The 17,056-nt window shown below is 35.9% G+C and overlaps 1 protein-coding gene across 8 annotated transcripts in view; it reads right to left on the reverse strand.

The window, feature by feature from the left end:
• ATP11A (ATPase phospholipid transporting 11A) overlaps positions 1–17,056 on the reverse strand; it is a 124,997-nt gene that overhangs the window by 16,955 nt on the left and 90,986 nt on the right. For 5 of the 8 annotated variants that reach the window (XM_034418950.3, XM_034418968.3, XM_034418983.3 and 2 more), the window contains exons 16-26: positions 16,909–16,982; positions 16,161–16,264; positions 15,297–15,478; positions 14,481–14,732; positions 12,436–12,610; positions 11,585–11,687; positions 11,212–11,357; positions 6,384–6,443; positions 4,842–4,969; positions 3,576–3,711; positions 2,199–2,222 (exon numbers count right to left, since the gene is read on the reverse strand). In XM_034418950.3, coding sequence (XP_034274841.2) covers positions 2,199–2,222; positions 3,576–3,711; positions 4,842–4,969; positions 6,384–6,443; positions 11,212–11,357; positions 11,585–11,687; positions 12,436–12,610; positions 14,481–14,732; positions 15,297–15,478; positions 16,161–16,264; positions 16,909–16,982 — 1,384 coding nt within the window. The remainder of the gene's footprint in view (positions 1–2,198; positions 2,223–3,575; positions 3,712–4,841; positions 4,970–6,383; positions 6,444–11,211; positions 11,358–11,584; positions 11,688–12,435; positions 12,611–14,480; positions 14,733–15,296; positions 15,479–16,160; positions 16,265–16,908; positions 16,983–17,056) is intronic. The other 3 variants (XM_034418959.3, XM_060686596.2, XM_087895425.1) reach the window with 1 other exon arrangement.

The following is a 17,056-nucleotide window of genomic DNA, read 5'->3' on the forward strand; positions in this document are numbered from 1 at the left end:
CCTTACTAACACTGATGATGTTACCTAGTTTGGGTAATGAAATGCCTGCAACAAAACAAGCAAGTTCAGAGAGCACCAAGGACCCTAAATGTCTATGGAGATTTTCAGTCATCCAGGTCACGGTTGTTCCAAAGGTGCTTTCCAAAAGGCAACTGGACTTTCTTTATTTTTTCCTGAAGACATTTTGCTTCTCATCCGAGTAGTTTCTTCAGAAGCAAAATCTTCATGGTAAATAACAAAGAAGGTCCAGTTACCTTTTGGAAAACATCTTTGGGACAATTGTGATTCTAGTTGAACCAGGATGATTTAATCACAATGACTCATACTTTAATCAACAGTTGGTTGGATGGACAACTGCAATGTAATCTTCATGTCGTTGCTTTAGGAGATGACCCAAAAGTTTTGGCTGGTACACAATGTAGCAGCTACCTTGTTGGCATATACTATCAATATATACCAGCAGCATAAAACCTGGATTCTAGACCAAATTCAAAGTGCTGGTTGTTATATCCTTAAAAACCTTACATTAGCACATTTATCAGACAGCTCCTTGTAGAATCAAATCTAGCTGCCTGGTTTATCATTGTTAGGTGTTGTGCTGGGAGTCCCCCAATTTTTTAGAGTACATGGGACATGAGCCTGTCAACAGAATTTCTCAGTAATACCCTGTACTTTATATAACTCGCCCCCAACCACACCAATTTTATGCAGTACCCACCCTGGCTTTTCACAAGCAGGTACAATCTTATTCCACTCTGTCTTAGCCCATGTCAATGTTTCATTAGTTTTATTTTCTTGTTTTTGTTCTATGGCTCAGCACCCAGAGAACTGTGGTAGTGGGTGGCTTGGAAATAAATAGACAGATAGATAGACAGACAGATAATAAGCAAGCAAGCCTGCCTCATAAGAAGTTGTATCATGAGAATTCTGATGCAACTGTAAGTCAAGATAGCTATGGTAATAAGAGCAAAACAAACTATTTACACAGGGGGAAACATACTTAATTGTTGTTGAGCCAGTCCAGAATGTTCAAATGCTTTTATATAGAATGGAACTATCTATCTATTAAATAAATTTATATGGTTATAAATTTATAACCTTCCATGTAACCAGCGAAACTCTGACAGTGAACAAAGACAATGTGGAAGTGATCTGGATTTTTTTACTTCATCTCACAGGGATCCAACTATTATTTTTGAAATAAAAAAAAATTACACACCCAACATATAAAACTACACACCCAACATATAAAGTCATATTTTCCTAGAAGCAGTGGTGGGTTGCTACCGATTCGCCCAGATCGGGCAAACTGGTAGCGGTGGCGCCGGGAGGTTCCACCCACCCGTCCGGATGTCTCTGTGCATGCGCAGAAGCATCATGCATGCACATCCACAAGCGAACCGGTAGCAACGGGATTTGAAATCTACTACTGTCTAGAAGTACCGGTAGCTAGCAAGTCTAAAAACAAACACATCTCCAACAAACATCAAGAAAATGCTTAACTTAAGTAGAAATCCAGTTTATGGTAAAAGAAAAAAGATTTGTGTTTTTGTTCCACGGGGAAAAAATTCGACAGATGAGACTGCCTGTGAAGATTCTTTTTCTCCAGGAACTGTCTATAACTCCTGAAAATGTGGAATGGTAGAGAATAGCCTTGGAGTGTGAACTTTAGCATTAGGACAGATTCACGCAGTAAATATAATAGAACAGATCACAGTCTTTGGAACAGAAGCCCTGATAAAGTTGGTTTAAACATAGAGCGAGAAAAGTTGCCTAGATGGTTTAACTTAGTGAGTTATTTTAATTAATCTGTATCAATGATCTACATTATTACTTTATGTGGCTTTACTAATTGTTTATTTTTTTCCAAACTACCTACCTTATTTTTCTAACTCTCTTACCTAATTAAAATTCAGCCCCATTTATATATGTGTGTCTGTTAACAGTAACTATTCTAATGTAATTAAATGATACAAACATGAAAATTAGCTGAGCAGAAATAAAGTAAACAAAAAGAAGCAAGATTTTTTTAAAATCCCATACAATTCTTTGTTTTAAAAAAGTAAATTAACTTTTTTATTATTTTGGCACAGTTTATAGGAGGCAAAAAAGAAAAAAAATGTGATTTTTTTCCCCTAGGAATTTCTGAATTGCAATAGAGAAAAACACACATCATGACAAAACCACAGCAGTCTTACCATGTGAGTGTTGACTGTCATTAGCTGAAGACAGAAAGAAGAAAGGAGGAAGAAAAGAAAAAAGCAAGACACAAATAAAACAAACTGCAAAATATTAATGTGCAAATAAAAGCAGAAGGACTTTAAAATATGTTTTAAATTATGTACTTAACAAAAATTACAAATAGAATTTTATTTAAATGGATATACTTTGTTCTTTTCAAATTAATTATGCTACTTAATTATATGATATCTATTTTTAAAGTGGAAGATGTAATACATCACATATTGAAAATAGCTTAACTAAAGTTGTATAATTCACTGAGTAAATGTTTCAAGTGACTTGTACCCCAATTAACTCTATAATTTGTTTGGTTTTAAAAAAATTATTACTAGCCCTTAATAGAAATTAGCCACTAACGAATCTCTCTATTAAGATACTTTTAAAAATATAAATCAACACCTTTACGTTTCCCACAGACAAGTTAGTTTTAAATAATTAAAAATATGAAGATTACATATACTGATAAACTAGGATTCCTGGCTTTTTGTGTATATGTGAATGAAGAGAATTCATTCCTCTCTTCAAGGGACAAAACCAAAAGGTTTTGGTTTTTTGTTGGTTCCACACCTAAAATTCAGTCTAGGATTTGATAGAATTTTGGGTAATTTTCTTTACAAATATAATCAATTGATGAAGCCTTATTTCAATTATCATCATCATTTCTGTCTAGAAGCCACCTGCCTTGTTTCATTTGGCAGGGGCTTTATGGAGCTAAACAGGGAAGTACAAAGCCTACTGTTCTGAGAATGGAATGTTCTAGAGAATTTTGGAATATTCTCTTTCTCCTTTGGACCATGCCAATCTGGCCATGATGGAAATACTGTGAATTATAAATGGTTCATGATGTTCTGGATAAATAGGTCTGATCTGAGTACGCTTGGAGCTGAACTTCTGAAGAGGAATGCAAGGGATACAATACATCAGAGTAAAATAATCTACAGGAAATATAGTCCCAAGGCTTTAAGGTAAATTGTACTCTGAACTCAACATAACAAGTTCAAATGTTAACACCCCTACCAGCTTCTCATTTTAAAAATTGCCTATTATAATAACTAAAGAGAATTACGGAACTTAGAATTACATTTAATGAGAAAGAAAACCCATAATCGTATTTAACTTCCTGGGTTTTTTTTTTCCAGAATACTTCATTCAATCTGTAGACATGCTTTAGGATACAGACAGTTTAGTTTCAATTCTGTAATTTCTCTAATATGGCTAAAAAAAGTAAAATCCTGCCTGAATCCTTAGAGAATACACGCCAGTATAAATATAACCAAAGAGAAACCAATTCAGTTATTTCCTCTTAAACAGCTTCCAAAACTTTAGATACAAACCTGCCCATTGCTGGTCATAGTTGAATTGTCAAACAAGAAATAGGCACCAAAGAAAAAGACGACAGCATCAAAAACTCCCAAGAATGTCCAGTAAATGAATATACGCCATCGTAGATGAGCATTCTTGGCAACATCCCTGAATAATAACATATATTACTCATTTTTTTTAACATTTGGAATAAAGAAAAATAAATGTTTTTTTATTACAAAAAGGAATGCTGTAATGTTTCTATGGACTTTATGAAGACCAGAGTTTTTTTCTTACCCTTGCTAGCTTTAAGATATGTGACTTCACTTCCCAGAAATTCCCCAGACAACATAGACAACATCTATGCTGATGTTTCAATCTTTCTATATCTTCTTATTGAGCCTTAAACCAGGATTTACACTAGAAGTGTTTCACTTCAACTTTTATAATTCCCATCTTGGGAGAATTAAGGGAATTGAAGATCACTTTATCTGCAGGACACCCAAGATGAGCAAGGCTGTCCTAAATTCTTTCATATAGGAAGACTCAGATATATCCAATACATGATTTGCTTTATTTTAAGAGAGCCAACTTGGTTGAGATACCAGGTGGAGACCGTGAGTTCAAGTCCTGCCTTAGGCACAAAGCTAGTCGGGTGAACTTGTAATCAACTCTTAGCCCTACAAAGCAGTAACAAACCACTTTCAAAATCTTGCCAAGAAAACCTCAGGGACCAGTCCAGGCAGTTTCCAGGAGTCAAAATTACTCAAAAGCATGCACACAAGTAATAAAAAACAACACTAGAGGTCCCCAGAACACTGTTTCATTTCAATGACTTTTTTTTAAAGTAGATGCAGATTAAATACGGCATGCATTCTTGGATATTTGTTCCCAAGTGATTTTTGTAAATATTAATTACCGTATATTACTGAAATTATTTATTCATCAGTGATTCCATTGATAAATCCTATATCACAGATTTTAGCTGAGAAACTGTGACAATGCTTAGACTACAACTATGTTTTGTGTTTAAGCAAATTTGAACTCAATTGTTTTTCAATTATAAACAATAATTATTACTGGATACGCGGGCTGTAATTTTTAGCTATGTGTGCTGATTAATAAATCCTAAACAAAGTCCCTGTGTTGTTTTCCTGCTGGGAATATTTGCAATATGCGCATAATAAATTTCACTAACATAAACATCCCTTGCTCCAACACTCAAGGCTTGCCAATCCTTCAGAAATACAATATGAATTAACTGGTCTCATCTGCCTGTTCAAACAATGAACATATACCTGTATAGTATAGGGTTTCTCTTGAGTGTCTCTGAACTCACATGTTGTTCCATTAGACTATATAACAAAATAGGAAGTGAAGTAAAGCTGATATTATACAGAGTAAGATACGCAGTATCATATAAAGGCTGTAGACAAAAAACAAAAACAAAACACAGATTATTTTTTTAGTAAAATATTGTCAAAAGGTATTATAAGGGGAAATAAATGAAATGGGAAATCACCAATTAGCAGATTTTTATATTACTACTATCCTAGCTAATGAATGTTATAATCAGTATTAATCATTGTAACCATACTCTTCAATTCAGCCAACTCTGATTCATATGCTTCTCCTGATTAGATTAAAAATAAATAAATAAGTGTAAAAACAGCAAAATCCAATTAATGATTAGCATTCCTATTACAATAAAAATCACAAAAGAATATATTTCTTAACCATTAAAACAAATATGACTGTAAAATGATTAGCTTTCGCTATTTCAGGCATAAAGTTGGTTTTGTGTATTGTGCAGTAATCACTACCTGATAATAAAAACTTGCAAAATCATAATTATTGCTTCATATCTCACATAAATAGAAGAGTAACAAAAACAATGGTTTGTGACAACTGGGGACAAAAATAAGCATGAGTGGTCTTGCAGCATTGCTGACAAGCCTACTGTACCATACAAAAATAAGAAATGCTGAAGATTTTTTATCTTTCAGTTGTACACAAGCTTAAGAATCTGTGATCTTCCCTGCAAATTTGCATACTTTGTCATAAAGATTATACTACATACAATACATTACAAGGAATCAAAAAATTAAAAACATAGGTAAGAGTAGATTAGAAGATGTGTTCACGCATTAAATTCAAGAAATAGTCACCAATTTAGGAGATTCAAATGTCTACATGTTCCTTTCTGGTTTTTTCAGCAGAAAAAAATTAAAAAGTAGATTGTCTGCTATGCTATGTCTATGCAAATGTGGAATATTTCCAAGCTCATGTTAAATATACTGTATTTTTCGGAGTATAAAATGCATCTTTCCCACCCCCTAAAAGAGGCTGAAAATTTGGGTGTGTCTTATACTCCAAATGTAGCTTTTGCAAAGCTTTTTTTCAGCCTTAACGAGGCACTAGCAAGTGAAGCAGTCTTCCCAGCTTTGCCTGCTCCCTCGACTCTCTGCTGTGCTTTAACAAGGCGCTAGGGAGTGAAGCAATCTCCCCGTGCTTTGCCTGCTTTTCTCATTGCTGCTTCCTCTCAGCTGTGCCTTAGAAGCTTTTTTTATCCCCAAGGTGGGGATTAAAAAACTAGCAAAATAAAAACTAAGCTGCATCTTATACTCCGAAAAATACGGTAATTTCAGTGTTTCCATTGATGTCCATCCACTGCTATCCAGAATTAATGCAAGCTGAATTATCCAAAAAGCCCCAACTGAAAAAAAGCTAATAGTTTTCATTCAACCCTATACTGAAGAAGAAAAATTGACTGAAATAAATGAAAAACTATAAAAGCAAAATTTATATTGGTTCGTAAAATGAAAGATGTTCTCAGATACCTGTTGTGAAAATCCACAGAAGAATTGGTATAAAAACTGAGGAAAAATGAAGCAGACATTCTGGAAGACAAGAGCAATAGATATTGCACAAATGATCACAAAGTGGTAGCAATGCAGTAAATATTAAAGTTTGAACAACTATAAATCTTAGTTTTTAATAAGACATTACATTAATATCCTTTTAAACACATTTTTCAGTAATATATAGGTGTTCAATTCAGTTTATTGCAATTGCAAACCAGTAGAAGCAGAGTACATTGTATTCTCAGAATTCTCATACACTGGACAGAACAAATATCTGTAAGAAACAAGCCATGACAAATGAAAATATAAAGATGCACTTCTTGCTCCAGACTGTCAGCTGAATGTCACTTAGATTGCCCACCAAAATGGTATCCATCTATTTACTCATGGTTGTCCCCTTTTGAACTGCTGAGACTGTAGGAGCTGGAGTGAGTGATGGGAGCTCACCTTGTCCCATGGCAGGTCTCTAACACGAGCCTGCTGATCATCAGCCCAGTGTTCTAACCATGTGAACCACTGCGCTCCTTTTTCTATTTTAAAAATGGAGTTAATTTTGTCTGTACATTGCAAAACTGATCTAGCTCTCAAAGTAGAAAGGGATGATTCCCTAGTCACATACAGGGTAGTAGATGGTGCTATAGATTGCATTCCATTTTAGTCAGCTTCTTTTACTTTTTCAACTTTTCCTATTTAACAATAAGTTGTACTGGCTGTGGGATACCTTTACATTTTTTATGTTGGGGTTATTGGGTAGACATCAGGTAAAAGTATCCCACTGGAAGATAGGCAATGACAATACGTAAAAACTACACCAAGGCAGGAAGAAAGTGTGAGAAGAACCAGTGGGTGATGGGAGAGGAAGCTTGAGTCGTCCAACATTTCACCTAATGGGCTCAGTACTGACATAACAGTATTAATTTTTGTTTCCAAAGTCTGTATATTGCAATGAATTTCTGGGGACTAAAGAAAGAGACTGGTGGTTTGCAGAATTTTGCAGGCTTAGAACATCTTCATATTTAGGATTTAAATATGGAAACAGGTTATCTGAGGAACTGACTCATCCTACCCAGTCGGGCAGGGAAGATATGTTACAGACTCAGTTAGAGAATTTCAACTGGCAGGATCCAGGAAAAGGGCCCTCTCTGCTCCTGCCTGGCCCTCTTGAATATCCCCTCTCTAGAGTTGAGGCAGCCCCCACTCTCCTGGCCTTTTAAAGGAGTTTGAAGATCTGGCCCTACCAACTCACATGGGGCTCACTGAACAGCATACAACACCTTGGGTTGATGCTGCTTGTCCTGCCTCTTAACTTCTAACTTAATTTCTAATTATTTATCCTTGTTTTTATCTATCTACTTTTATTGATGTAATGTATTTTTATATAGGTTTTAGGCTTTTATGCTTTTAACTGTACACTGCCCAGAGTAATTCTGAGAGTGAGATGGATGGTACTTAAATTTGACAAATAAATTTAAAAATATTCTTTCTTTCTCCAGAAAATGGGTAAGGATTACTCCACTGCATCAAATGTCTGTTTGCAAGAGAAACAAAAACTCAAATACAGTATATGTATATGGCTTACTGGCTAAAGTATATGTAGCCAGTAAGCCAAATCTAGGATATCGCCCCCTTTACATTTCAATATGCAGTACAGTATCTATTTAATAAGATTTGTTAGGTTCTAAATGGCTGCAAAGGGCTTGATACTATCAATTTGCCCTTGAAAAGAAAGACAAAAGTATCAATCCTTTATCCAAGGTAAAGGCTAGGAAAAGAAACAATTGGATATGTTTGTGTGTGTTTGTGTATGTGTGTAGGGGAAAGGAAGGAAGATAAATGATACAGAAACAAGGACATAGTATGCATTTAATAATGCTTAGAGTGTGCCCCTGTTGTCTGGAGAAGGAGGATAATATAGAACCGAATATATTTCTGTCAATCAATTGCTACACTAGACCGTATTGATCAGATGAGCTATTTACAGATCAATCATGGAAATACATATTGCTATTTCGGCCATGCTGGTTCAAATGGATATTAAAACTGATATTCAATTCAAAGTGGAACTTTGTCATTTTCTGTGAGATGGAAGGACATATAAATTTGATAAATAATTGAATACACAAACAAACTTAAAAATAATAGCTTGGGGAAAGTAATAGCTTGCCTTTGAGTCACCTTATTTTGTCCATTAATTACTGTCTTTGGGATAAAGCCGTTTCAGAGGCCATAGCTGAATGGCATTGTATTTGAGCAATGTATTAATGTATGAATCCATATATCAAGGACGGGGTAGGAATAAAGTATAATTTGGTCCAAAATATACCGTGTATCCTGAAGCCTTTGTGGAATAAGATGATATAAAATACCCGAAACTGGCATTTTAAAGTACACGTTTACAAAGCTATGATTTTATGGTTGAAAATGTATAAAAATGCCAATTAAAGTTGCTGATATTATGATCCAGGCAACCAGTGTTGACATAAAAACATTGGTCTTCTATTTAGCTCGGTCAACTAAAATAGGAACCTGATAAATATTGCAACCATCAAACAACTTACTTCTTTATTTATTATATTAATGAATGTTCCAGTAGTAAGTGGTTTTAGGACTACAGGGTTTTTGTTTTGCTACCCACACAACAATTGTTATGCCAGCAAATTGATGAAGACAGTGAGGGACACCACCTGCTGCCAAATATAGAATCAAAAGGACTGCAAGGTAATAAGCCAACAGACCTCCTTGGGGATGGGGCACAAACCAGTTTTGCATTTTCAAAAACTCTTTGCCCACATCAGATAAACAGTAGTAAAAAAAAATAAGCTTAAATTATTTGGTATGAGTGCAGAAAAGGGCTGTTGTGGCTTGGATCCAAAATCACACTATGTGAGTAGAAAATCCTTGGGTCATTCCATGTCAAGTGGTCTGATTTCAGGAAAGTGCCCAGGTCGACCATCACGGATTTTGATGAAATTTGGTGTGAACATGCACACACGTCCCCAATGAACATTGGTAAAGTGTTATGTTTGCCGATGCAATACTTGCGGAGATATAGTCATTTGAATGACCCCATACCCCAGCCTTCAACAGTATGAATCTGAGATTTCAGCAACTTTGAGACATAATATCTCTGGCAATATTTTGTTGAGAGAAACAAAACTTGGCCGTCTTGTACAACTTGTTGCGCTCTATAGGGCCTCGTGGATGCATAAATGTTACCAATGCATCATTTTGTTCGATTGAAATTTCCATGACGTGGAAATTGCCTACCCACCATTTTTTGTCATAAATTCAGGCAACATAACAACCGGGAAATAGGTTGGCCAATCTGCGAAGCCCTGCTCATTCATTTTATTGGCCTGAAAGACAAAATGTTTGTTGGGTTCCAGAACCACATCTTATTTGTGTGCTTCTAGTGCCTTCAGTTACATTGTCAGGTTGACAGTATCAATTACCAGAAGCGATGCTAAAGAATGTGGTGCGTAAATTCAATAATATATAAGTGATCGTGGGAATTTGGCAGTTCATACAACAGTATGGACTTTGGCTTGGAAACCATATAAGATACACATTTTAGGCTTGGGAACCTAGGATAAGCTGCCCAATTGTCAGCTTGGGAACTGGACAGATACCCACACAAGGCTTTGGAACCTTGAAGAAGAAACCAAACTACAGGCTTGGGATCCTGAACCAAGAAACCCACCCATGGCTGGTATTGCATGGCTATCAGGTGTGCCCCCTATGGTGATGGGATTGCTGGGTCAATTGCCTGAACTGGTAGTGACAATGTCACGATGGGCCAACACAATATAATAGTAATAATGATGTCTATATAAAACAAACAAGACCAAACAATAATAGAATGAATGTGACACTGCCATAGCAACTTTGTCCCTATTTTAAGGGCTTTATACATCAGTGACGAAACACCAACTCTACTCTTTTAGGGAGTTTGAAACATGCTCTTTCTAATGAGAATGATTTAACAGTGTTTCCAGAAGGTCTTTTTTTTGTAAAAGCGGGATGAGAATACCCTATTTTTGGCATTTTTACAAAAACCATTAACTTTATATTCAATTTGTGAACTATTGGAAAGAAGTAGGAGAATTAAAATTTATATTTGACAACCTTGTGTTGCTAAGTTATTATGCACAAAGTTTCATGTTTCTCATACCTTTCTTCCAGAGATATAAGAAGCCAAACTTTACCCTTTTTTTGTGCCGCAGTCATTTTCAGCCAATTTTGCTCCCAATTATCTAGATGGAGATCGCTCACAAGAATGTTTTTATTATTTTGTTTAATAGAGCATAACAAGTTGCACAAGATGGCCAAGTTTTGTTTCTCTCAACAAAATATTGCCAGAGATATTATGTCTCAAAGTTGCCGAAATCTCAGAGTCATACTGTCGAAGGCTGCGGTATGGGGTCATACAAATGACTATATTTCTGCAAGTATTGCATCGGCAAACATAACACTTTACCAATATTCATTGGGGACATGTGTGCATGTTCACACCAAATTTCATCAAAATCCGAGATGGTCGACCTGAGAGCCCCAAACCACTTGACATGGAATGACCCCCTTCCATTAATATGGAGAGAGAGGCTACTGATACTTCAGAGAGCATCAGAATGCTAGGAAACCTTTCCAATAATTTGTACAACTGCTAGTGTAAGTATGTCAGTACTATTGTACACAAGCAGAAGTGACTTCTGTTGACTTCTGACACCACTGTACACAGTTGAAAAGATACACTATTATTGAGCGCTTCAAACTTTTCTAAAAGGTAAAGAAAACACTATCTTACCTTATAAAAGAAGTATTGCACCAGTTCAGATATCCTGACATAATAAAAATGCCCATGAATCAGTAACATTTTTTTCAAATGTTTAAATTTGGGTATTGCATAGTCACTGTTTCTTGCAGCTTGACGGCCTTCTTTTCCAATAATGCCTAAGGGGAAAGAACAGTGAGAACTGATGAAGTAAAATAGGTGCGAGGCTGTGAAATCAAGTTGTAAAATTTATACCAGAAATTCCCTGGGGTTTATATTTGATTACAATTTTGAGACTGTTAAGAAGGACAGACCCAGTGCAATTTGACTTATGACTCAATACCTTTATTTTTAGTGAAAGGAAATTAAGATGCTTACTTACTTTAGATGGACCCTGTCTACTTACCTATGCCAACATGTGCTTCTAATATCATACTGACATCATTTGCTCCATCACCAATTGCTAATGTGATGGGGTGCTCTTTTGACCATTTAATTAATTTTACAATCTAAAAGGGAAAAAGTGTAATACTTTACTATTTCTATATGTTATAGTTATGTCCAGTAGTTTACTTGCTAGGGATTATTATTTTTTTCTGGCAAACTGGTTACAAAGGTATATAGAAAATACATTCTGGGGAATCTTACTTTCTCAAGAAACTTAGTACGCCCCTTCATTTATCACAGGGAGTAAATAATAAGTAGTTATCTGCAGAGATTATCCATGTGAATATTTCCAGATAGCTTTCTCGTTCAAGCAAATACAACAGAGCCAAATTTACCCATTTCTCATAGCACTGGAGGAAGGTAGAATATATTAAACGATGTCCAAATGTAACAGATGTTTCTCTCAGATATATTTAGCTGTTTTCTCTCTTGCACATTTTTTACTTTTTTCCAGTTTTATTCCTGATATTAATTTAGACAGAATCCTAATTAGCCAACTTTTCTGAATTATTTACTAAAATAATTTAGTAAAAAAATTACATTTTTCCTTTGTTAAAATTAATTTGTTTTTGGGGTATGTTGAATCTTGAACTGTACATAAATGAGTGTCGCAGCAGGATGCATCTTGTATGAACTATTAACTAATTGCTTTCCTGTAGAAATTTTTCTTTGGTTTCTTTTCTCTTTGTTTTTCATTTTTTTCATCCATTATCAGTTACTGGAAGGAGAGTGTTCAAAATTTTATAATTACCACAATGTATTATATGACCATTTCAATATTGACATAACGAGAAAGACGGAAATACAAACCTGTGCTTTTTGCAAAGGAGCCATGCGACAGCATAAAACTGCACTGCAGTTTCTACAAATTTCAAGGAAGATTTCTCGGTAGTTACCAGAGCTGCCATCTTCCCGTGGTTTCATTATTAATGATAATGCTGCTCCATCAATAATTAAACCATAATCTTGCATTTCAGCTGAAAGCCTTTGAGTGACAAAAGTATAGAAATTAATGTTGATTTGCAATTTAACTAAGCAAGAGCACCATGTCAAAAGATATCCTGAAATAAAGCAAATTTAGAGTTCCAGGTCTTGTTTCCTTTTGAAATAAATCCAAAGTAGGTTTGTTTTCCCTTTAAAGATTGTAAAAAAAGAGTCCTTTTTCCCACTAGACTGTCATTCCATTCATCTCTTGATCTGCTTCAGATATCATATATATCAATAGATATAAAAATGGGCTATTTTTACATTTTAAGGATGCTGTCCAACACTATCAGACAGCATCAATTTCCATGGGATAGCAGATGTGCAACTTCTATTTTCCATTGTTGTTCTAGAGCAAGGGTCCCCAATCCCTGTCCATGGACTGCCACCGGGCTGTGGCATGCCAGAAACTGGGCCATGCAAACAAATGAAAGCCTATCCATGGGATGCAGGCAGCATGCGAAACTATGCCCTCTCCGGTCTATGGAAAACCTCTTTCCACAGAACCGATCCCTGGTGCCCAAAAGGGGGGGGCACTGCTCTAGAGGACAGATGCTGCATTGGAGGAGACACACTTCTAGATCCAATTAAGCCCACCAATTCTGTCTGATCATGCAGGATGGGCAGAAACTTCAGATTACAGAGGTGTCTCAGGTAGATGGCATCTAAAGTTTTATAGGTGGTAACTAGAACTCTGAATAGAAGCCTGCTGGTAACCAGAACTCTGAATGGAAGCCTGCTGGTAACCAGTGCAGCACCCAAAGCATGGGTGTCACATAGGCATGCCACCATATTTTTATTATTTTATTTTATTTTATTTATATACTGCCCATTCAATAAGACAAGTGACTCTTAGTGGTATACAATATGTTTTAAAAAATCACAAATAATAATTATATTATTATTAAAATGTTCAAAATTATACAAAAAATAATTGGTGAATGGATGTTTATAATAATAGAGCTACTTCACTAGTTCACTATTCTCTGGGGTCCCCAGGCCTGATGGCACAAACAGGTCTTGAGGGACCTTCAGAAAGCAAAGAAAAATGAAGCCAAGCTAATCTCAGAGGGGAGGATAGTCTACAATGGGAACGCCACAACTGAGAAGTCCCCTTGCCTAGGGTCCACCAAATGTAGCTCCCTAAATGACAGAACTCACAGCATGCTCTCTCTACTAAATTTGGTGGAACAGACAGGGGAGAGGCAGTCCCTCAAATAATCCGGTCCCATGCCATATAGAGCTTTAAAGTTCAAAATCAGTTCATGGAGTAGAAGTGTAACATATTTTACAAGGAACTCATATAATTACCCACATTGCTGCATTTTGCATGAACTGAAGTTTCTGGATTCTCTTCAAGGGCAGCCCGGTGTAGAGTGCATTACAACAGTCCAACTGGTGGCTGACTAGTGCATGAGTGAGCATAAGTAGGGCCCAGAGGTGGTTTTCAGTAGGTTCTGACCAGTTCTGGAGAACCGGTAGCAGACATTTTGAGTAGTTCGGAGAACCGGTAGTAAAAATTCTGACTGGCCCCACCCCCATCTATTCTCTGCCTCCTGAATCCCAACTGATTGGGAGGAAATGGAGATGGAAATGGAGTATCCTTCCCTGCCATGCCCACCAAGCCTCTCCACGCCCACCAAGCCATGCCCACAAAACTGGTAGTAAGAAAATTTGGATTTCACCACTGCTCTGGATGGTTTGCAATGTCAGCATATTGCCCCCAACAATCTGGGTTCTCATTTTACTGACCTCAGAAAAATGGAAGGCTGAGTCAACCTTGAACCCCATCAGGATTGAACTCCAGGATATGGGCAGTTTGCCTGCAATACTGCACTCTAACCACTGCACCATCAATATTTTTAACTTACCCTGAGTAGATGTCCCTTGTTAAACTGCCACTGTGCTTTAGGACAGTTTTGCTCAATTCAAATAATACATCATGCAAATTCTGCTCCTCTATTTTCTTTGTAGTCAACTCAAGTATTTGAGTATTTCTTCTGAATAGCTTGCAGGCATAGCAGGCTGCTGCAGCAGTCTCCATTTTGTCTCCTGTCAGAACCCATACTTTAATGCCAGCCTTCTGCAGAGCATCAATTGTATCAGCAGCTTTTTCCTGTAATCTAGGAAGCAACAACAATAACTAATGAAATTTGGAATTAAAAATATAGTGAATCTATTACATTATATTTTGTTACATGTCTATATAAGGGAAACCCTCGGTTTAAATTACTTTTAACAATATATTTTCTATCATGATATTAACAAATCGTTCAGTTATTTGAACTTGATACAGGAATTAAATTTTTCATCTCCAAAGGAAAGTGTGTTTTCCAACTGTTTTTAACATTTGCCACTAAAGCGATCATTTTTCTAAGCTGGGTGAGATTCTAAAGCTTCATTTAATCAATGCAGATTACTGTAATTTAGCTCATTATGTTAAAAATGAAAAAGCTTTCATTTTCCAAATAATCCTTTTGACCTTGTCTCAATAAATTAGGAATCTTTAGTTAACAAGAATATCCTGTGCTGTCCAAACTGAGAAACTATGCTTAACCAATCTAACTATAAGGGTCAGAATCTTTTTGTCACATAGGTATTTGGACCAGCAAAAAAAAATAACTACTACAACTGAATTTAAGATCAAGAACAATATGTCTGACATGTATGGAAAGAAGAACACCAACCGGTCTTCAACTGCTGTAGCCCCAAGCAAGATAAGTCCATGTTCTATCTGTTCATATGCCTCTGCCAGTTTTTTTTCCCGATCCTGAAGGGCTAATTTTGCCTCTTGAAGCTGTTTTTCCACAATCTCATATTCTTCGTGTGTGAATTTTTTATATGCAACGCATAATGTTCGCAAACCCTCCTAAAAACAATTGTTTTAGAAGCACAAAAAATATTTGTTGAAAAGGTTGCATGCTTTACTAATGAGCTCTAGTCTACACAGAAGTCTAAGGCATGATTTGTTGAATAAGCTATTGTGGTTTTGCTTACATATTCAGTAATGCTAAACCACAAACATACCATTTAAAAGGGTAGCATCAGGAAGATAGAGCCTTTGAGGGCTTGTATGGCTGACATCTTCCAAAACAATGCCTGAGGATCCCACAAAGTAAAATAAGATTAAAAATGGTGACAATCATATGATACATTCACATCTCAAGAAAGAATATTCAAATGATGTATAATTACATCACTCTTGTGTGAGATCTTTGGGTTAGATCAGTAAAATCTTTGGTTCTATACACATGTAGACACCAGGAACAGGAAAAGTCCAATATGATACATGACAAAAATTTGCTTCATGTCACCATGAACTGAATATCACAACTTACATATATACTTCTCTTAGACAGAAGGATGGGGAAAAATGCAACTATAGGGAGATGGGATTTGCATCATGATATTACCATATGATTTTGATGGAATCTTGATTTGCTGTGGACATCAATGTGTTCCAGAGTACTGGTAGCTCTGGGGAAAATTACATTTCTTTCTGTTTGATAGATACACAATATAAGTTATATTTAATAAAATTTGGATCTTACCACAGCATTTCGCTCAACTCTTGACCTAATCTGTTCTATTTTTCCTTCTGTAACTCTAGGAAATATAGAAGAATCTGCTCCTTTGCAAAACAGAAAGATTTCCCCTGAAAAAATATAAGCAAAACAAAATGAGAAAAGTTTTTTAAATATACAGTAACATATCTGGGAAGAGTAAGTGAAGTGACCTTAATGAAAATACGCAAGATTACCTAGACGTTTTTTAAATCCTGAGGAAGAAGGTAGTATTCAGAAACAGCTCAGCCCCCAATTCATGAGAGTATAAAATGGGGCAGAGGGGAGAGCAGAATCTCATAAGTAAGATTCTATTATTCTAACCAATCTCAATAAAGATAGTTCCAGTTTTCCCATGGAGTTGATTTTCTGGTCTGGTATTTGGGTTTGACAGTATATTTCTTCCCCTGGTCTAAACAGATTTCTGAAAATATTAATAGACCTTCTTTAACATAGTTATAGTATATTAAAATAAGGAAGATAAAAATTAGGCACATGCATTGGCTCAGAATGTTGCACTCTAAGCCCTCTCCTTGTTTCTTCAGAGTCATGTGATCTATCTACAGTGGAGCTTTCCTAAGTACTTTTCTCTTGACATCCTTCCCCCAACAAATTTGGTCCTGTTCCTATCTGAGAATTATCTTTCTGACATATAAGCAGAGTTCCAATATTTTTATAGCTTGTTTAATAGCATCCTATTGGGCTGGAAAGAATAAAAAGTCCTTCTTTTTACTACCTTTTGCTGATTTTACAATCACACTCATCCGTCTTCTTACTGAATCAAAACTAAGAACTTCTAATAGTTCAAATCTGAAGGGGGAAAAAAACAACATTTTGCAATCAGTCATATTTGCCTGTATACACTCTTTAATTTTAGAAGAATA

Source organism: Pantherophis guttatus, chromosome 5 (genome assembly GCF_059756535.1).
Source record: "Pantherophis guttatus breed Tessera chromosome 5, ASM5975653v1, whole genome shotgun sequence".
NCBI classification, from domain to species: Eukaryota; Metazoa; Chordata; class Lepidosauria; order Squamata; family Colubridae; genus Pantherophis; species Pantherophis guttatus.